This window comes from Ruditapes philippinarum, unplaced genomic scaffold (genome assembly GCF_026571515.1).
Source record: "Ruditapes philippinarum isolate M1 unplaced genomic scaffold, ASM2657151v2 ctg4811_1_1_1_1, whole genome shotgun sequence".
NCBI lineage: Eukaryota > Metazoa > Mollusca > Bivalvia > Venerida > Veneridae > Ruditapes > Ruditapes philippinarum.
In genome coordinates this window covers 16154-39647 of record NW_026863460.1, presented here as the reverse complement: position 1 = coordinate 39647, position 23494 = coordinate 16154, and the positions used below count along the sequence as shown (strand labels likewise).

The window sequence follows — 23494 nt, the reverse complement described above, 5'->3', positions numbered from 1 at the left end:
CCATACCTCCTATTGACATGTACATTAACGATCGATATTGTATTATATCACCTTAAAATGCATCATCAATATACATTGTCAACAAATCAAATGGCGATATCTTGTAAAGTGTATTGATACAACGAACACGGATCAATGTCAAGGGAGAACACTAATGGTGTATTCGTTTGTTTTTCGAGATTTCCGTTAGGTGAAATCTTGTCAAAGTCATATCTAATATATATGATCAATATTTCTTTAGAGTGGTGATTTTTCTATAAAATAAAGCAAAATTAGATAGTGTTCTTTTTTATTTGTAGATCAGATTGTATAACTGCAAGTTAAGTTCATTCCATGTTGAACTTGCCTAGCCCTGACATCTAGCATTTCGTATTCCCACCACTTATGCACGCAATTCATCAAAATGTCTGGCCAGAAGTAAAACATCTTCACGCTACTAGTACCCTTAAACACTTTTTTTCCTTCTTTGCCTAAGAAAATACTCTTTAAGTACTTCTATCGACTTTTCTAATGCATTTTAACGATTTTCGTTTGTTTTTATTTCCAGACAGGCAGTGAAATAAAACCGGCGTCAACCAACATTGACAGTGATTGAACAAAACAAACAAAAAGACCAGAGCTGCTTGATTCTTAATGTCAATTTATCTCTTATGTTCTGAATTATTTAACCGAGTAGATTCCATTATTAGACTAGTGCGTTTTATCGAGAATCTAAGCGTGGTTTATTAGTGTCCTTACACGAAAGCTTCATTAAGAGCTTTCATAATCTTGAGAAAAGGCTTTTAATCCACTTAATAAAACATCTTCTTGCCGATAAGAGCTATCGTACAAAAACTATTCCAAATGAAGCCACTAGAATAAAAGAGCAATAAAGGTTTAATGTTGAATATGCGAGGTACCAGTCATTTGTTACTCCGCCACATCCGAGTCTAAGTGGGTATGTGGATAGCAAGACAACAAGCCGTGTTTGACATAGGACCTTCCAGTTGTCCCCGCATTGCCGGGGACAATATAGCGATAACATCATTCGCAAGTGATAAAGATAAACCTCATTTCGGAGAAACTAGTGCTGATTTTACCACAGGCACGAGTATCGGACCTGGGAAGAAAAAATATGACCAGATTGATAAAAAAACCTGTGTTCATCTTAAAAGTGTCAAAAAAAAACAAAAACAAACGTAAATAATGACCCCCTTTAAAAATATACTCTAAGTTAAGAGTATATTTTTAAAGGGGGTCATTATTTACATTTTTGGGGGTTTTTTTTGACACTTTTAAGATGAACACATGTTTTTTATCAATCTGGTCATATATTTTCTTCCCAGGTCCGATACTCGTGCCTGTGGATTTTACGATTTCGTGAAGTTTAAAATGTGAATTCATGAAGTTGAATTCTGATATCTTGTATTCATGAAGTTGAAATCGTGCATACGTGAAATTGAAAACGTGAATTTATGAAAATGAAATCTTGAATTCATGTGGTTGAAATCGCGAATTCGTGTATTCTGTATGTTGAATTCATGAAAATGAAATTGTGAATTCGTAAAATTGAACCAGTTGAAATGTCACAATCTGTATTTCGTACTTGTAAAGCAGGTGCGAGTACTAAATTAATTCATAAAAACCATTGACAACTACTGTGACTGAGAATGGTGATTGAATAAAGATATAAAGTTATACAAAAGTACTGTTATTGTTATGTGATTACTGATTATGATGAAATATATCTATATCTTCTTAAAATGTCAATAAGCTTAACATTACATAATACAAGATTTATACATCTATATCTACAAAAAGTGTTACAATGTTTAACATTCAGAGATTACCCTATAACCTTCATTATTGAACGACATAAAGAAAGCATTAGTGCTTGAAAATAAGTTAATCCAAGAAGTTCTTCTGCTAAAGTAGCTTTGTCTGTTTCACATCAAAGCTTCCCAGACAACGGTAGTAAAGAATAACTTCGGCACTAAGATTACTTTACCTGTCATAATGTAACGTAACAAAACGTACGTTCATACAAGAGTTAATACAAGTTAATACACTTAAGATTATACAAATTGCACGTTTACTGGGAACAATTAGACGTCTTCAAACAATGCGGGACTAAAACAGCATGTCATAAATATAATACACATAATAAAAGTGTAGCGCTCCTTGGACAGGATTAATTACCGGCAATTATGTGGGTTTTTGTCTGAGAATAATTCGTGTTTTATTGATTAATCACCGAGATAATTATGTATTTCTGAACAAATATTGTGTATTCATAGAGCTGACAGATTGGTATAGAGAAACAGATGGTGACTTGGTGAGATATTGATTCCGTGCATAGCTCAAGCTGTTTTCTTGAAGAACATGTCCATCAAAATCGGAGCGACTTTTGTGTTGTTGTTTATTTCTGCATCGCATTGCAAATTTGTCACCGGAGAATAATGAAATTTTCAATAGCCCTAAGCATAAAACGATATCGTCAAAGACAGAGATGTGTAGATAAAGTTTTATTGTTTGGAAGAAGACGCTACATCTTGAGTTGATATATATCCTGGAGGAATAACTTAATCAGGAAAAACGTTGGCAAGCATTCCTTTATAACTCTGCTATATCATAATTGCTTATGATTCGCAAACAACATAACATGCTTTGACCTACTATTTGTTTGGAAAAACAAGTTTACAATATAGTTTCTCTCGATATATACCAACATAGATAGGAAATTGTTACGAAAAACTTGGCCGAATCATCGCTGTTTGCAACTATTAAGTAAATACTGCTTAATCTCCGAACTTCCTCAAGTTTCGTTCCCATAATTTTCTACATAATGTTAAAAGTCTGCCGATAACCCAGAATAAAACTAATTTTTATAATTCTCAGTTTTACTGAGAGAAAAATATATATCTTTTGTATACCATGTACAAAATATATATCTTTAGATTCTTAAAAAAGCTATTTTTTGCTTGACAGTGACGACACTTAGTCATCACGTGTCTTAATAATCAATGATGTCTTTGCATATTTACACACTCCCGAATCTTACTCGAATTTAATAAGAAACATCAATGATTACCTGCCTTATTTACAACAATATAAGGGTTTTTCACTTTTAACATTAACCATGACTGAAACGTTTCATAACCGATCATTTAAAAAAAAACATATATATCCATTCTGTAATATTTCCTTAATTAAAAATATATATCAAACTTAATTGAAAATTTTATAAAGAGAGCTGATATTCCATACAAATTAAACGTTTCAATAGGATAATAGATAATAATATAAATAACATTTCTAGAATAATGTACAAAAACACTTGTTTATGGTAACGTATTATAGCTCTAATGGCTTAATAATTTCTGTCTTGATATCAAATTATATGTAAGCTAAAACCTTCACAATTCTATCACACGAAATGATAAATTATTATAAATGAGTTTAATTCCTTTTATTAGAAAGCAAAATATATTTAGTTAGTCTTGTTTATTTTCTATTATATATATTATATTTCCTGTAATTTTATTTATACTTTTTTGTATTGCAAAGTAGCATAAATTTTGATTCTAGTTGACAAAAATAAAAACAGAATTATTTAAACAAAATTATAGATTCAGATTTGCTATTTATATAAAATGTCACTTTTCAACCTGTTTCTCGTAGGAAGCGCCGTACGTTCCGGAATGCGGACGGTTATGGACCGTAATGGCATTTATACCGTCGCTGTTATACAATTAACTATTATTACTATCGTCTAGCCAGTTATCTTATTAACTAATCATATAATGTAAATCATGATATTTCTCGTTACCACAGAGCTATAGTGTAATAAAAGTCTATTTCGTTACTAACGCTTTCATTTGAAAAGCAATCTTTACGATATAATAAATGCAGTTACTAGTTAAAGCATTCTAATTTACAATATCTTAAAATTAGAAAACACCAAATCGGGAGGTTTAAGCAGGGCCGGCAATGCAAAAACCGAAAATCGATCAAATTAGCATGTCTGCTCGTAATCAGGGCAGATATTTTATTCATATATACACGTCTCCAAGGCATGCCTAATGATGCGTATAAAAATGATAGTTTTGTATACAACATAAATCTTATATATCAAAGTTATAAAAGTTAAAACGCGTTATTTGCGCTTTATGTGTATTCGTACAGTGGTTTAATATTCATTTCTTACAAACTTTACGATTTCCGATTTTTACTGTTCGATTATGAAAAGCATAATCTTGACAATAATAACTAGCACACCGCGACATTTTAGGTATTATTACCTTAAATACGTATTTAAAGGTCAGAGTTTTCGTGCAGATTGACGGTTAAAATGCTACTTTTATTAAAGCAATTTCTTAAAGCTCTCAGGCAATTTAAAGATTGGTATTTTAGATTGAATCAATACAAACCTGATTAAAAGTAGAATCTGTCGTTCCACTTCTGCCTAAAAGTATTTAGTTCAATTTAAAATGCAGGAAAATGTAATAAGATTTCTAGCTGTACTGTTACAATTTCCCTGGAAAATTGCGCACTAAAATGCATATAGCATTGCATGGTTTTACACAGTATTAAACTTAAGAAATTGCAACACGAGATGGCTAACTGACGTTACAAAGAGAAGTTCAAAATAACACCAGCCCCTTTTTCTTAAGGCTTTTAACCGGAAATAGTGTGTTTCAATACGCTTATAGCTTTCAACACAATCGAACTAAAATAAATTTGGATAAACTAAACTAACTTCAGAAATAAAAGACTCCCAAATCATGACTTTAGTTTAAATCTCTATAAGTGTCAAGCTTATACGCTAAAAATATATACAATGTATCTATGAGTCATATTATTTCACAATTCTGATCTTAAGGAGATTATGTTTAGATCATTATTCAACTGAAAGTCCTTTCAGCAACACGCTCGATTTAAGTAACAAATTTGCATATTATCCACGTATCATGTGTCTTCATATTTACACCAATACTAGACCTATGGTAAGTATGTTTGCACGTGTAGTGCATTGTACATGTACAATGTCTTTCAAGTAAAAGTATCCTTCTTTTAACTACACTTTCGAACAGGAAATATGTTTTCGAAAGCAAGAGCTTTGAATGGGTGTAAGATAAGTGATCTCAAGTAGGGTGTAATATCTCATATATATTACACAATAAAATTATCTCCATTATAAGACTATGTCAAGTACCTAAATGGACTGTGTAGCTACATGTCCAGCTGTACGACTATTATCATACTAAAATGCTTGTTTCTGATCTTCATGTTTTCCAAGACTCGTTTTAAATGTATAGGTGGCCTAATGATTAAGGTGTCTGCCTTCAATCCAGTGATCATAGGTTCGAGCCCTACTGTAGACACGAACATGTTTCTTTATAGGACACCAGTACAGGATAGTTCCAGGAGCGGACCTGAAGGTGGTTTACGTAAGCTTCAAGTTTTCATAATTATTTAGCTAGGATACATAACTCTACTTCTAACTAATATATGTTATGATGCACCTAGTGTTCATTACATCAAAGTAAGGCATCTTACCACGCACACGTGACGCTGTGCAATATCGCACCTTACCACCCTCCTCGGTCGTCTCGGGACTTTCGTAATAAGGGCCACTCTCCCTATCATTTATTTTCTTAGGACACCGGCTGCTCATCCTTAGAGCTTTATAACAAACAATGTAATGTAACGAAGTACGATTTTGTGCTGGAATACATCTGCCGGACTTTTGCCTTCCCCATGACCAGTAAGCCAGGTGGGGGCGGTGTTAGTGGGGATGGGGACAAAGATTAGTTTCAGATACTGAATACTGACTGTGATATAGGCGTTTTATAAATTCCTGATCTATTTTAAATATTTTTTTATATTTAAACCAGGTGTTCAATGGATTATGATGTATTTGGGTAAAAACATTAAATTTTGAATAAATCAGTGATAAAGAACAATTTTATGAATAATTGTATACACAATATTGCGCATTTACTTCATCAAAAATAAATATCCGTCTTTTATGGTTAAATTTATCATAATTATAATAAAATGAAAGTTGAATGATGAAATATCCATATTATGAGAAATACGTCATTCGTAACAAACTCTTTTTTTCTTTTCCCATATCCTATATATCACAATTAAAATGAGCAATTAGAAAACAAATGAAATCCATTAAACTCTGCTATTCAGTTGCAAATATTAAATTTCAAGTTTAACTATATCCAATTTCTTGCAGGTATCTCTCAGATTAATAATACATTAAAATAACGAAAACAATATTCAATTTAATTAATTACATGCAAAAATCATGATTTAAAGCTTTAGAGTTTCAGATGCATATTACAAATAATGTACGAATCGTGATGAATACTATTTCAATTATTTTACATTAAAATTATTTATGTATACGGAAACGTTTTATTTTGTACAAGTATTCAACATACTTAAGTAACAAAGAAAGATGAAGAAAATGTATGTAAATATGAAAGAATCAGGCACCCAATTGTCTAATAGATTGTAAAAACGTGAAAAAATATAGAGCGAAAGAGATTCTTTTCTCAATTCCTTTTCAGTTATATCAAAGTTAAAGGGGCTACACTGAGGTCTGACAGGTAATTTGGTGTCCAAAAAAATGTAAACAAATTTCCTCACAAATCACAATATTATAACTAAAATAACAATAACTTACACTTTAACCAACCCTCTAACATCAAGTATGCTAGAAAATGCATTTTCACATTAGATTTTGATGCAAAAATGAAAAGTGGTTTTCCCAGGCATGTACAGAAGTTACCCACAATTCATCGGGTATGACTAAAATACGCAACGGACATTTTTGGAACAACAGAGTAAACGGGGGTAAAAAATTCTATTGATTTTTTTCTCAACACTGTAACCTATCATGTTTATATAACTTGAGTATAACGAAGAAAAACTGTATAAAAGATAATCAAGGTAGCAATTTCGTTGTCTTGAAAAATCAAACGCCTGCGAAGCGAACATTTTCTAGACAAAACGGAAAGATATAATATACATGTACAATTATTTTCATTGACATTTCAGTTTCAATTTCAATATTCTAAGGCAAACATAATGCATCGGTAATATTTATACCATAACGAGCACAGTGTAATCACACTAATAAATGTATTTAACGCTATCTATTTAAATCAAATACAGTTAATGACATGTCTCATTTGATGTGATTGTTTTTGGAATGAAGTGGGGGTTACGTAACACAAAACTGTGTAGGTCATTTTGGCGACTCTTCAGTTTTACTGGTGGAGTAAGAACTCATGTGCGCCCTTTGCAAAATTGTTTCTGGCACAAACGGGCATCTGTGTATGTAATGAGTGACGTTTCGTAGGCTATCTTGATAGGATCGTACATACACGTTCCACACACAATTACATCTTATTCATACCATAGGCCAAATTGAATGCACGTTCCCTGTTGTAACAATATGAAACCTAAGAAAAAAAACCCTATGAACCAGCTCCTGAATGTGGCATTTCTATCGTTATTCCACAAAAAGCACCCCCCCCCCCCCCAAAAAAAAAAGGAATGAGTACATCAATGGACATGCTCTGGAGTGTTGGGAACTTTTACCTGCACTCCAGTTACGCACTGTGCATGTATATGAATTCGATTTAACTCTGACACGTTTTCAACAGAAATGTCTTCAAACTATGATACAATAAATGTTTATGATTCTATTAGAAACTTGTTTAGAATTTGATAATTTTTCGGTGAAAACGATATAGTTTTCTTGTACTATATATAAGATCAAAGTGCTGAAGGCACTGAAGACAAAACCTGATAAACTAACACATTTTCACTCCAGTTTCACAGGTAAATAAATTTTATATGTCGCGGTTTACATTTTGATATCAGCTAACCTTTGATTTTTGAGACTTTGTTCTTGAAAATAATCTAAACGAGTAAAATAAACCCTCTTTTATGGGCAAATAATTTTATAAGTGGCATCCCAGATTTCTCTTTCATAAATTGGCTTTAGCAAATTGTTTTCTATTCAAATATTAAGAACATTCTGTCAGTGACGTGTCTTCTACTTGAAATCTTCCTTGTGTGTATTTTTCGGTAACATGTTAAAAATGACAGTCTGTTCGTATCTTTCGGTAACAGGAAGAAAATGACAGTCTGTTCATTTGATCATGACTGTGAAAAATCATGTTTTGTGAACCAATTTTTCCTGCCGATAAAGATTTTGTAAGCAATCTTGTGGTTTATGTTCTAGTGCTTACACTTAGTATTTAATTCCAAAGAACATTTCTTAGGAGACCTTTAACGTTTGATTACGGTATAATCACTATAACCGAAATACTTACTGTGAAATTTTTCGTTCATGGGTTTAAAATACTTTAGTAGCTCTATAAATTTTCAAAACGATATCCAGTATTTCCGAAACAATTTACAAAAGCTTTTAATACACAATCTTATAAATCTTAAAGTATTACGAGAACAACCCACCTAATCTCCAGAACATACATACGAAAAACAAGATCAAAAGGCTGTAAGCTCTGTGGTATTTTCTGATCTTTGCAATCTAAATCGCACTGTATAACTGTATTATTTTCCTGTATAAGTTTATATTTATGTACTATAATTCTTCTTGCTTGGTACCAGAGTTTGATACGTATGGAATTTTGCATGACTAGAGTTGCATCAAAAATCATTTATGTTCATTTTTATGACAGCCACACTTTACCCTTGCATATCGTGGCTATTTCCTTAACAAAGAAACTTTATAAAAAATAATTGCCTTGAATTTTATTTGAACCCCAGACACACTAAACGAGCGCGTTACCCTCGCACCACGGAGAAGATATAGGTACAATGCCTGAATAAAATCAAGTAATACTAAATTTAGATTTTTCATTGCATTTCGGGTTTGTAATCCTTATTAATTTTGAGGTTTTTTTGTTCAAGATAAACCTGTTGTTTAACATTGATGTAAGTAATTTAACAAAAATCTTCTCGCCAAAACAGTCCGACATGTATATATTCCACTACTCGACAGTCAGATTTATTTGTGAAATACGCTCTCGACATCGCTTAAAATAGCATTTTCATTGATTAAAATGATATTCATCCGCGTAATTTGTGAATGTGCATTCATTGACAATTCTATAACCCAAAGCTACTTTTAAACTTTGAATGCGTTGTAATTTGTTGGATTCTTATAACAGAATGAAAATATTTCTTTCTTTTAAATCGCTAGTTTTCAGCTGTTTTAATACATGCTTGTTGTTAGGGATGTCGTGAAATCGCTGTGTCAGAGATTGACAGTTAGCTTTGTATTTCCTGGTCTTCGATCAGAAATTCAAAAAGGAATGATAACATTCAATGAATGCAACACCCACACGACCAAGCAACACAGGACCACAGCTAAATTATCAATGAAAAAATTAATTTCAGGCTTTCAAGTGGTAAATAAAGAGACTAAACAAAAAATGAGAAACAGGAAGAAAGAAGAGACAAAAGTAGAGAAAAGTAAAGGTTTTAGTGCTATAAAGGAAGAAAAGCAGGGTTCTCTTCCTAACTTATTTATGCAATGAAATGCACCCGATCAATATTTAACCATTGCAGTTTTTGAAACCAGTCACTCGTGTTTTCCAAAATAGTCGGGAAATGAACCTGACCTTTTTTATCAAAATATTTACAAAACTATTAACAATGAGTATGCCATGATAAACAGGCTATAAGGAGTAAAACAATGGTTAAGATATGCATTGCCCTTTCCCAGGTTTGTATACCGTCTAGGAGTTCGAAGTATTATAAAACATAGTTTAAGTAATGGTTGTTGTTTGAGGTGAGGTTAATAATATCTTACTGAATTCTTAAAGTTACCTTTACTTACCTGCCCTTCACATTTGTCTTGCAAGTATCATGATTTTGTTTGTTTCTTTTAATTTGAAAGAATGTTAGGGTTTAAAGAACAACAACTATATAATCAGTTTTAAGTTTATTTCACTAGTCACGGCAATAACCCTGCTGTGGAAGCTTGACTGTGTCGGGGGCTGCGTCCTGTGAACGTTGCCGTCGCCTTGTTTGTCTTTATTCCAGTTTTCCTTTTTTTACTATTATAACGCTCTACATTTCTTTTCCACCGGGAAGCTTCAATATATTGGTAACATTATAGCACAGCTCAATTGACCCATCACTAGAACAAAGGCCTTCCAATAAATAAGATTCTATCAGGGTATCTGCTAAATCAATAATGATAATAATAATAATATTAATAGAGCCAGATTGTAACTCTTTTCCGACCTTCTTGATAATGTTTACCATGTGCATGAAACAGGTATCAATTACCTACAGTTTTGAATGTCTAGATCAAAACGTAGTAAACTTCTCATCAACAAAGTTTACATCCAATCCGGATAAATATGCAAGTATGTATGTAAAATGATAAGTATTAAATTTCAGATCTCTCTAGAAAAGGAGATCGATTTTTTCTTATAGAATTTTAATTATATGCACTAGACATACATTAGAAATATAAACTTATAAAGTTGAAGCCTAAATGTCCTATAATGAGGCCGTATTCATTCTCTATTTAGCCAGTGCTTTCAGTGCTTTGATCAGAGTTAAACAGAAATCTCTAGAATAACATTCTGAGTGTGCGTGTGATTTTTTATGCTTACAATACTCAAGTTCATGTTCGTTGTATAAAAGGTATTACGAAGTTTTTTTTTCCAGAACGAGTATCAGATAAACCAAAGTGACCTTTGAAATAGGACCCATTACACTGATTGACAAAGTAAATGTTCTTAGCCTAGATATCATGATATTTTAACCATTACAAAGTTAATACACAATATCTAAGAATTACACGAAAGCTCTCAAATTAACATAGAATATTTGTAAAATTTGTGTATGTCAGTTTCCAACTCCGTACGTTTAGCTAAATTCATCATTGTAATGGAGAAAAAAACATGATTACAACAATGCAATGCTTTAAATATATTGAAATTGCTTTTGAAAGATTTTTCTCACAAGAACATATGTGAACAACAAGAAATTTAACAAACAAACCCATAATTTGCTTTTAAATTTATGGATTGTTGGTATATTCCACTTTCGCACTTTCGTTGCTGTCGATACACAAAAAATTCTCCGCTTCGCTTTTTAGTCATCCCGAGAATCATCACGTGACCGTTGTTTTTATTCAGATTTGCAAACTGAAAGGTGTTTAAACGCTTTTCCCACAAAATTGGAGAAAATGTGTATTTCAAACGATTTGCCAATCCAAAGAACACATATCAATGTATAACTGATTCAGTTTCAATGTCCCTAACACGCAGGTAACAAAAAATTATCGGTTTGTGAAATTTTACTTTTTTTTTGTGACATTCGGCCGTACCTCAGTGGAGTACCTTTAAGTACAGGAATGAAAATTACAAAATTTAACATCATAATAATAGAGGTATACTTTTCAAGAGAATGCTTGCGTGCCTCACTTTGATTTTGTCAGTGATTTTATCATACGCTATCATGAAGCACATTTCAATCTTTGTAAATACATGTAATATAATGCGTTTTACATCAATACAATTTACCTGCGGATCTAAACATGCATTCTTCATGCATATAAACTCAATAGATGTTTAAATTAAAAGCATGGTTTCATTGCAGATGTCAAACAATTTACATTAACAGTTGGGTCTGAGAAAAGAACGCTTTATACGCCTTCGGTGCTATATATAAAAAAAACAATCTTTGTTGCCTGGTAAAAAAATGATAAACTTCAGCGTGAAGCATCTGTTTGGAAATGTTTTAAATTATAAAAACAGTTCACCGCACGTGCCATCATCTGTTACAAAGTGTCGTCTGCTTCTTCATCAAAAAACTGATCTGATTAATGAAATATTGATCGCTACTGATAATTATCATTTCGTGATGAACAATTTTAAACGTTAGAAAATTTGTTATTTTCTGATTCTCGTTAGATATTATCAATTAGGCAGATGTAATATAACAGTCGTTCTGTGCGAGCAGACGATAGTTAAGTGATGGGTTATCACGCTCTGCTGCATTAATTTTATGGAAGATAAGAATGTAACAATATTACCAGCACGAAGTGAGAACAAAAAGTAGATAAAAATAACATGAAAAAAAAGAATATATAACATCAAAGCATATTCATTACTATTACGACACTGCATGTCAACAATTAAATCTATCTACCAAAGTTTTATTGTCTATCATCATTATTATCAGCTCAATTACCAAAAGCATTAGCTTCATTATCATCATCACGATCATCATAATCATTATCTTCATTAGATCATCATAATCTAAATATAGAATCAGTATTTCTAATTGCAGAATTAGACCTGTAATACAGTTAGCTAGTTAGCTGCATGTATAATGCCAAGAGAGTTCCTTCAGTTAAACGACTTCTTCTTAGTTTCTTGAAATGATTAGGACATAGATGATATATGTAACGTCTTCAGCCCCTCCATCGCTGCCTTTAGTGGTTTGCTTATGCTGAGAAGTTGACAGTTTCATGCGGGGATGAGACGAATGAAAAAAGTACATAGAAGTTTAGTACACGGACCAGCAATACACATTGGGTAACTCCCAACTAAATTATTTGACTTCAACTAAGGACGCTGGATGTTTACTAAAATCATGACTAATACAAAATATGTTGCTGTCCTTGATTGTTTGAAAGGGATTCAAATGTCAGTCTTTGTGCACTTGACCTTTTCAGAGTTCACGTATTAAGCGCCAAGGATGTTGACAATTTGAAAACACTTGATTTAAATGGTCGATCGTTTTTAAAGTATTATCATAGCATTATATTACGTGTGTGGGATACTCACTTTTTTCCGCATTTGAAATAATAGTGTGGGGAAACACAAAGTGTAAAAAAAAAGTTTCTCTATAAAAATGATACGAGTTATAAGTGTCTTATTTATATTAAAATAATAGGTTAGAACTTAGACATAGAAGTGATTTAGGTTTAATAATATGAGAGTTAACATTTCGTTTTTTATACATACACATGTATTTTTATACCATTTCCCCGGCAGAGTGCAGGGATAGTGAGAGAGAATTTTGAAATGACTGTTCCGACAGGGTGGGGGTCTTTTAATATAGAAGTTTGATTATCAAAAGGGAACAATTTCTGGCTCTCCAATGGGTAAAGAGCACGCAGGAATAAGGTAACAACTGACTGGTGGTGCAATAGACGATGTTGAAATTATGACTCGTATTATAATTGGTTAAATGAATGCGGTATCAGTTTCCATATTCCCCCATTATTCATATTTGTATGGATGATCTTATATAGGGCTATATCTATATCATTAAAAAATTGAACATTCTTTTTTTGCAGACGACTTTCGAAATATATGACAAATAAAGTATAATAATGTCAAAGTTGGGTCGACTCATCCAACGAAGGACAACGGCTTTTTATTATAGTCGTAAAACTGTAATATGAATCTGTGTTTTTATATTCATATATCTCAAATATATAAAGATATTAGGAGATGAATAAAACCATTGTAAACACATAAATGACTCGACTGTTGATCTTTCGGATACGCATAATGCCTTAAAACCATCCGATATATACACACTTTATACGGCGGTGCCAACGTATAGATATATTTCCAAACTAAATTGGTTTATTACAATGCCATATGTATATATTTTGACAATAGATAGGTACTGAATTAAAATTTTAATTAAAACCATTGTTCGGTTTCAGGTCAACCCTATAAGTTAGATAGAAAGTTGATAATCTATGAATAGTATTTTGAAAACAAATTTTCGGTCAAGAGTTGATATTAAAACGAACAAAATAAATAAACAGGTGAGCGAAAACACGGTTATACTTCAACTTATTTCATCAAGTACTGTTTAAAAGCATTTTTGATCATGTTTAAAAACACTAATAAATCATTAATAAAAATAATTTGTCAACATATAGTACGTAAATAGTTCTGAAGTATACCTGTCCAAATATATTTTTACAAAACATCAAAACTTTGGATAACCGTTGAACTTTTTTTTCTCTCCAGTATTTCCAACTAACACCACACACCACATATCTAATTTCATAACTAATAATCAGATAAAAAAAAGAACTCTGGGGAAAATTCTGGAACATTAAATTGAGATTTTAATTTTGATTGAAGATATTACCCGAAAGGTCGGCACAATTTTTGACTCAGTCTTTTGATGAAGATTTGATTGAGGTATTAATGTGACTTAACATGAATTGAAATTTTAAATCAAACCGCCTTGTGAACTTGAAAACCACGGTCATAAAATCAATCTAACGTTTTATTGACTTCAATAAGTTACATCAACCTGTAAGCTAGCTAAGTGCCAAATCTTGACATTTTAATGAGAAAACTTAAAATAGGATAGTCTAATAGCTTCAAAAAAATTTTTTTTAATCCACTTTCTGGAGTATTTATACGTTTTGAAATTATAGAGAAATAGCTCGTTTTCTTCGTTCTTGATTGAAATGAAGTTTATTCACCAGCGTACATCGCTATTTCAGAGATTTCCCGTAAGCTATATACCTGAGATCCGGTTAGTGTGAATGTTCATAGATTCGGTAAAAATTCTATTATTTTTTTTCTTTTCTTCCTGAAAGGCTGAACATGAATTAGTATCTATTGTGAACAACCTATGGGTTAGGGTTCATGTTTAGGAGTTTATTTATTAAACGTTATTCAAAGCTGATTTTCAGCGAGTTAAATTCGTTAATCTACGAATGTTCATTTTTCAACACCACAAAGTTAATTAATAAGGTAAATTCGCAGTTCGAACCCCGAAGTCCCTCGTATGATACATGAATGAACTCAGTACAGGCAGGCCGCCGACACGGCTGTACCAAAACATTGAAAATAATGAGGAGGCTACGAAATATAATATATTATGCACCAATTAGTTATGATCAAGTGGAAAAAACAAATTGCTTTGTCACTTCTCAATTTTTGTCATTAAACAAAGCTCGAAAGAGAAAATTTCCGACTTTTTAAAGAAAATTCATTTTGATGGAATACCGCCGTTATTGATTGCAGAAATTTTGATAAATAACCAAGAAAACAGTTTAAACTGAAAAACAATGCGCCTTCAATTCATCATTGGGACGGTGATTAGTTCGCACTATTTTCTCAACATTTCTCCCCAAAAATAAAGTAACATTCTTTTAGCTATGAGGATGAGAGTTATGAGTTAATGAACGAGCGAGTTTATGATACAATAACTTTTTATTGTGTTATATTCATTTACAGTTCAATCTCTAAAATACAGACATGAGGAAAAAAAGACAGAATTGTGTCGCCTCATCGGAGAGATGCTGTAAAATAAATTGTTTTTTATCTGGACTATTAGCAAATTTTCAATATTCATAAATTGATGTAAAATTAATGTTCCCCGGCTTTTATTAATACCATGATTCAAAAACTTATAATAGTCGTTTTAAAAATACAAATTGCTTTAAAGTTAAAAATATTGGATCAAAATAGTGTTATCATTGTTAAATCTTTTTTTTTACATTTAAAGTTTTGTCATATTTTATTCTACAAGAACTTGGTGATTCGAAAGACTGATTTACAAAACGACGCATATTAAATATTGATAAATATTGACAAACATTCTTAATGTAGTGTATTTAAACATGAATAATTTGTGTATTAAACAAACATTAGAAAAACAGATTTTTATAGAAGGCAGTGTACATGTATAGAAAATCGAAAAGTTCAGTCAGATGTAGATGTATAAAAGGTTCTTTCAAATCCAGTCAGTCATGTGTCAGTCGACAATGTCCTGTACAATGACATACTTGAGTTCGAACCTCTTCAGAGGACTTTTGATCACCGTGTTTTATTTGATATGAGTGTAAATATGAGTATTATATATATCACTGTCTTTCAGATATTATTTTTATTTTACAATGGTGATAATGTAAAAACTGTTAATAAATGTTTAACAATAACTTCCTTGGTTATCTAAACACGGAAAAATATCATTTTAACATTTATGTTACTGCGTCAAACGTTCGAATATTGCTTCAACTGTTTAATTCGATTTATCAAAATATCAGTCGCCTAGGAAATAGCAAATGTTGTTTGTTCGGGAAAGCATAATATAATTCATTATTTTTATAGCATATGTAAATATGGAAAGAAAGCACTGTTTTCACAACATTTTCAGCATGTATTCATCAATCTGGAGTGATGACAGGACCAGACAAGAGATTCATAGAACCGAACAAAATATTTCTAGGGAAAATGGACAACACGCTGATGGATGATTACAGTACGTGAGAAAATACGATAAAATATTCACAAAATTCTATCGACTCTCATTGATAATTGTGCTATGTCTAACCAATTTTGTGAGATATGCTTAGAAGTATATTCTTCTTAAGAAAATTGCATGTAGGGAATATTCATGTATAAATAAACTAATGGACTCAAAGTTCAATTTATCCGACTTCCAAACACTAACAGTACATGTTCATGTATATAGGAAAATGCAGGTGTAAATATATTGGAAACTTATCAATAGTGTTATTAAATCAGTGGGTATCTTGTGAGGTGGTTAATCTATGATTTAGAATATGTTCTTTGAGTGATCACAGACACACAGGGTTTAATTAACGGTTTGTAATTAAACGTTAGGCGGTCGATCTGTATAGCTTAAGGGAATGAACATTGCGAGGCGTTTAGGTTTAAAAATATAAGATATGTAAGTCTATAAAAGATATTTTATACATTAATATGAAGGAAAACACTTACCATTTGAAGCAATTTAAGTAGCTGTGCCGGTGTTTCTACGCAGCATTCCTCGTCTTTTCTGCCATTAACTCCACGTTTTCGCACAAAATAATCCAACATTTGGTCTTCTTCCACACTAGGACCTAATCGCACTTCGTTGCATAATAAACACAATTCCTCTTTTTCAAGAACTTTGTTCATCTGAGCACCGACTTTTGGCGGATGATTATGATTTTCAATGTCCCATTTGAGATTTGCGAATAGCACTGAGAATGTAATGACGAGTATTATAAAAGTTAAGGCGAGAAGTAAAGCCAAGCCCAAGATGTACGTTTTTAACTGAGCAATTTGTCGTTTTACTCCCATTTGTGATTCAGCCTGTAAATTGTTCATTTTTCCATTATTACTTCCACTACCATTTTTAATGAAAGCCCTCGCCTCTTTTTCCTGGTCGTTCATTTTACGTGCGTTGAAAAATAATACAAAATATTCCTGTGAAAAATCAAGAGTGAAATTAAACGATAAACGATGTTTATTTCAGTTAAGTGACATTCAACAGCTTTTCTATAAATAACCCCACGCGCGGCTAGAAAACACAAGTGTACAGCATCTGAAACATTCACTGTCAATCAACAACATGTATAAGACAGCTGATATGTGTGTATTCAACCAATTTGTTACGCTTCCGCCACGTACATTAAACCAAAATACAAACTTGGAACTAATCCGGTTATGTTAATCCCATGTAGACATGTCTCGACCTTTTAACGGAATGAAAATTCCACCTATTCAAAATATAAGTAATGTTTCGATATGCATTATACAAAAAGTAACCACCGATAGCACCGTAGTGTATTGAATCGCCTGTATTTTGCCACGTGACGCTATTATCCAATCAGAAGCGAGCACTCGTTATTTACAAAAAGATTTTTCCGATATTCGTTAATGTAAAGGCGTGTTGCACTGTAAAAGATTTGTCATGAATTAATAATCGTAAATTACTTTATTATTTAATACGAAATGAAGGTTTTAATAGAATGGGTTTAAAATATAGTATTGAAATAACCCTGTTCTAATTTTACTTATTGTACAATATTTACGACAAATAAGAACATTATTGCGAAATTATAAGTCACAGATAAATAAGAGGTGATTTAAAAAGTTAAATGACACTTAGCAGTGTGACCCGAAATTCCCATCTATTTATTTATTTTACACCACTCACTGCTTTAAAGTTCAATGTTAAACAAATATAAACTTAAAATCTACCATTCAATCTTTACATATCCAGTTTGATAAATTCTAAAATAATGAACGATTCGACAATGGTTATAAACGAAAGTGGAAATCCTAGGATTGATCAGTGAATGTGACGCCAGTTACTTACTTAAAATGTTAAATATAAATACAACATATGCACAAACACAGTGTCAATTTTATCTATGATTTTAACATGTACTTGAATAAGTTAAAATTAAATGAATTATAGGACACCCGTTTCTTGTTCTAAAAGTTAATTTGTTTACGAGCTACGATGTAAGGTTTTGCGACATGTCGGCAGAAAATATATCTACATGTATATTAATATCGTCGGATACCCACGGCCGAACCGTGGATATCCGACGATGATATTTTAAATCTAAGTAATAACCATGAAGACGTGTGACTATAAAAGTAACTTTTATCAACTTAAATCAAATCTGCATAGAAATGCAGATTCTTGTATCTTTTAATAGATACTGTACCTGTTTAATAAATGTACTAATAATGTAAGTTAAATATCTGCCTTAAACCCCATTTATTAAAAATTATTAATCCTTTAAAATACTTTTATGATTAAACAACGCACCTATCCTTTTTTATCCTTCATAAATTTTCAATAAAACTTTTATACTATATTTATAGTAAAATCGTTAATAATGTTAATAAAAGTCACGTAATATTATTAATATAAAACTATTTGGTATCTTAAACTGAACCAAACAGCCACTTTATTGACCACTGTTGCTTGACCAGGGGCGAAATAAAGTCGGTTTATGTGACACAATGTTTTATATTTACGTGGTCATATTTTTATGACCCATTTTTTTATCCTGTCCCATAACTATAAATTGATAGCAAAGATCGGCTTTCAGCGGAAATACCTTGATACGTGAAACTTTTGATGTTTTATTTGACTATAGATTTTATGCAAATTATTCGTTGTGAAGATATCTGTGTCATCTCCGCTGTTTAATTTTAATGCATAGAATGTCTTGACTGCGTCATGGTTGTGGTACATATTTTTTGCTACGATTCTGTTATATTTTAAGTTGTATATGGGTGACAATTGTATAGGATGTTCGTCTCGTTGTAAGGTCAATGTAGGTAATTGAATTTTAATATATAAAGTAAACATAGATCGATCAATATTGGTCTGATTTGTACATTTTACGTTATACAGTAGGCCGTCAATAATTAGCCACAAAATGTGTCACTGTCAAAACTTGCCAAATTTCTGAAGCACCTACTTAATGTAAATATGTCTTTTAAGTTCAAACACTTCGCTAAAACACTCCTTTATCTACTATGTCTATTAATAATCAAATCTGAGTGGTAAAGTTCATTTTATATAATAGTAATAGTATATTTACTTGTATATTTTAAACTGAAATTTGATGAAACGAAATTACTTCAAATAATAAACGACTTTACGTTCGATACGCCACACGTATGTTTTATCTATAGTGAAACTTTTTGATTTATTAAAGTTTATTTAAAATGCAAAAAAAAATCAGAATTTCGATTTAGGTGGCTGTTTATTCAATACCCCTGATAGTTTAAAACGCGTGCTTACTAAACGAATTGCGTTATAAAAAATAATTGGTTATTTAAGCTGTGAGAAAACAAGTTATTAGTTTTCACTGCCGTGTTTGGGTCATATAGAGAACAATGTTTTCACAATTTGTTAGCCACGACATAAGGGACGGACGGCTATTAACCCGTCCCCACTCTAATCATAAAGGGGCACTCTAATGAGTTGGGACATAACGTATCAACTCAACTGGTTAAAGGAGACATTACAAAACAAAATTAACTAGTCCCTAATCATAAGGAATGTGAAATTAATTTACTATTTGGAGTATGAAAGAAACCCGCGTTTAATAAATTAAAAAAGTTTTCTTTATAATTAACTGTACGCAATATTACCACCGTAATGTAAACTCTCAACAAAGAAAATCGTAAAATAAATAATCTTAACACCTATCTTTTCTTCACAAGATAATAATTTAAAAACATTGCACCCTTTATTCTAAAAAAAGATTTAAAGTCTCACTTTTTTAATGAGTTTAAAAGGAAAATGTCAAATTCTTTTTTAAACCAACACTTAAATAAATAAGTGGTAAAAATTTCCCCATTACAGATAAGTATGGTTACTTATGTTTGTTATAATTCGGTAAATCGTTTTCCGTTATAACGCCACGGGGGTGTACGGTAAAATCACAAGTATGTTTTATATCTGAATAAGGACTGCAAGACGTACTTTATCACGCTTTGATTGTAAGATAAAAAGATTGAATACCTTTTAGCGAACGTTCATTGTGCGCATAAAAACGGGCCGATTCGATTAATTATACAGATAGGTTTATGCTAATCATTTAAGATATCCAACATTGTGTCTTGTTTTGTTTAAAAACAATTCTATCGCACAAATCTGGCTATTTTTTCTTTTATTTACTATCTTTCTCTCAATCATTCAAGAGTGCGTAACTCAGTGCAATTATTAGGTAAGACAGTCATACACAAGTTACCTCCCATTTTGATTACTTCAAGAGCATATCTTAATATTTTTTTCTTCTTCTAAAACATATTTTAGTTTTCAAGAGCATATCTAGATATTTTTCTTCTAAAACATGTTTTGATATCATACAACAGATATATCCTCAAATAAGTAATATATTAATTATTCTTACATGTTGATTATTACTGGGAGATAAGATTTAAGAATTCCTTTCTTATCATAAAATAAGGTTTCAGGTTACCACGAGGGCAGTAATAATCTCTGACTTGTCAATGCTTTGTTTGTTTACATGAATGTATATTTAAACTTTAAAGCAAACATTCAACAATACTCTATTCACAGCCACGTATTAAGGTTTTTCTATACATCTACAGCTATCTTAAAGGATCAAATATATAAATATCTATATTATATTATACATGTGTACGCATGCGTTTCCATATATATGACAATAAACAGAACATTCGTATACAATTAAATGGCACCACAGGTAGATTTTTTAAAATTCGACACCTTAGATACGGAACATTATAAGTTCAAATGTCAAAAAATCAGTGTGGGGTGTTTTTTTCCATAATTTAATATATAGGGGGAAATGAAATTAAAAATGTATTGCATATTACTAAAACAAATTGATGAACAAAATGAGATAATGGAATAAAAGGGAATTTTCATTTTCTTATTGATAAATTGAATATTATTATATTGTATTAACTGTAGAAATTAATCATATATATTTGTAATTTCATATTTCAAAAATAACCTTTAATGCACTTAGAATGTATTTTCTTAATATGTCTCTCGAGGATACGCAAAATAAAACATAAATATATTAAAATAAGACAAACTAAGTGATCATTGCATATAACCATTTAATTGTATGAGTTTCCGTAATATTATGTTTACACTAAGTTCGCGGCAGTAACGGTCATCCCCTTTTGCACCATGGGCATTTGGCTATTTTCGTCTCCGTATCTAAGTTTTATTAAGTTGTGCTGAGTGTCCCCATGATTAATTGCAGTATCCGTGGCGTTTCGTTTGGACAAAGAAGCGTCTCCTCTAAGACACATTAAGGTTCGGACTGCGGTCTATCAAGGAATGCACGTATATTGCCCATGGGTTGGGAGTCCTCCTGTTATTCACTTTTCATTAAAATCAGATGCGTTTTTCACGTACTGTCACGGCCTCCTGTAGTATCTTGTAGACTAGATGGATAGTTTTCTCACTTAAAGGTCCCCAACGTACCTGACGAGATTCAAGCAAGTAATTCAGAGTCAACTACTTTAACCACTCTATGACGGAGGCCAAGGTAAGGTTAATATTCATAAAATATTTTTGCTGGAGATACACAGCTTTATACACTTTAACAAGACATAAAGAGTATTATTAAGCATTTTTAAAGGTTAACAAATCTGATTATACCAACACTTGCCACAAAATAGTCATGCGAATTTCAATGAAATTATAACGTACATGGCCGTTAGTTTATACCAATATATTTTAGTTCAATTGTGTTGGAAGCTATAAGCTTATAAAAACACTCTCGGATCCGTTCCTGGAACAAAAATGTAATAAACAATAAGTGTAAAGTAGCTCACGGAAACAACGGTTTGCCCCTGACGAGGCTTAAAACGGAATCCCCAATGATCGCTCAATAATAATTGAAAACGTTGCAGGCTCGGTTTCATTGAGACGTTCATAGATGATAGTGAAAATACCTTCCGCGCCCGTCACTCATTTTCTGGTTACGACTTTCCGGTCCATGTAATACAAGATTAATATAGTTTAGGGTACCTAATTTATTTCAGGAATGAGTTTGTACCTTGGTCTTACCGCTGGCCTTACTTAAGCTAGCTAGAAAGAATTATGAATGGCCACTTCCAGATTCGAACCCATAGTGGGGCATTTATCTAAGATAAGACACGGATTTATTTTTTCTAATTAGGTTAAACTTACTGAATTCATTCAAGGTCATGACGGGATTTATATCTCAAACGAATGCAGTAAATGATACATATCTTATTTATAATGTATGTTTTGCAATAACACCATAAGGAATGCATCTATCTGTTATGTAAAATGTACGTTCTACAATAAAAAGTAAGTGACACGGACAGGCAGTCAGACGTGCGAGCAAGAAAATGTCAAATTTGAAATTGATCAAATCGTATTACTTTACAACAAACAATATTTCAATCAAAGATAACATCTTTGGAAAGTTAGGGAGAAGATGCAGACAGTGGCAGGTTTTATTTTCTTTCACAGGTTTTACCCGTAGAAATGTGAGATTTTTTTAGCCAACAAGTGTACAACTATTGTATTCTTGTTACCAATAAAAGACATTTTAAGTTCTTAATAAGTATATATGGTTGTGAAATAAGTCTAAGCAGGAAAATGATTTATGTTTAGAATGTAATCATGTTTTAAGTCAGATTATAAGATTATTTTTTCGCCTCTTGTCCTGCCGTTGGTTGTATCAGTATCTCGGTTGTGCATGCACATAAAAAAAGACCTGTGAGGATACATATATGAGAGAAATGGTCAACACGGAATAGCAACGTTTAAAGGCATCTACATAAAAGACATCTAATAAACATCTACAGTCAGGTGAGCACAAGGGGATGGGTGCAGGAGGGGGTCAGGTGGGGGTAGATGGAGGCAAGAAAATGAGCACCACATTCGACGTCAAGGCTTGCTAAAAAATAAATACCTCAGAACAGATGCTTTTCTATTGCACTTTAAAACGCATCGTTTGAATACAATAATGGAATTTGGTATAATAAGCACGTGGTGCAAAGAGATTGTACATCTTGAAAATACATTGCTACTTAAGTTATTTTTTATATTTGTTTTCTTTTTAAAAATCTGAAACTGCTTTAACAGTTTTGGCAAACAATCTTTTACCTTTCTTATGCATAGCAAAACAATTTTGAAAAGTGAATTTAAA

The 23494-nt window shown here is 31.8% G+C and overlaps 1 protein-coding gene across 2 annotated transcripts in view; it reads right to left on the bottom strand.

Moving 5' to 3' along the window:
• The window catches only part of LOC132722139 (tumor necrosis factor ligand superfamily member 10-like), a 40027-nt gene extending 21898 nt beyond the window's left edge, over positions 1–18129 (bottom strand). Inside the window, exons 1-2 of one of the 2 annotated variants that reach the window (XM_060706570.1) lie at positions 18036–18129; positions 16788–17258 (exon numbers count right to left, since the gene is read on the bottom strand). In XM_060706570.1, coding sequence (XP_060562553.1) covers positions 16788–17258; positions 18036–18038 — 474 coding nt within the window. In that variant the 5' untranslated portion in view covers positions 18039–18129. Of the gene's footprint in view, positions 1–16787; positions 17634–18035 lie in introns of those variants that run through there. The other variant, XM_060706571.1, reaches the window with a different exon arrangement.
• Positions 18130–23494: the final 5365 nt, after the last annotated feature.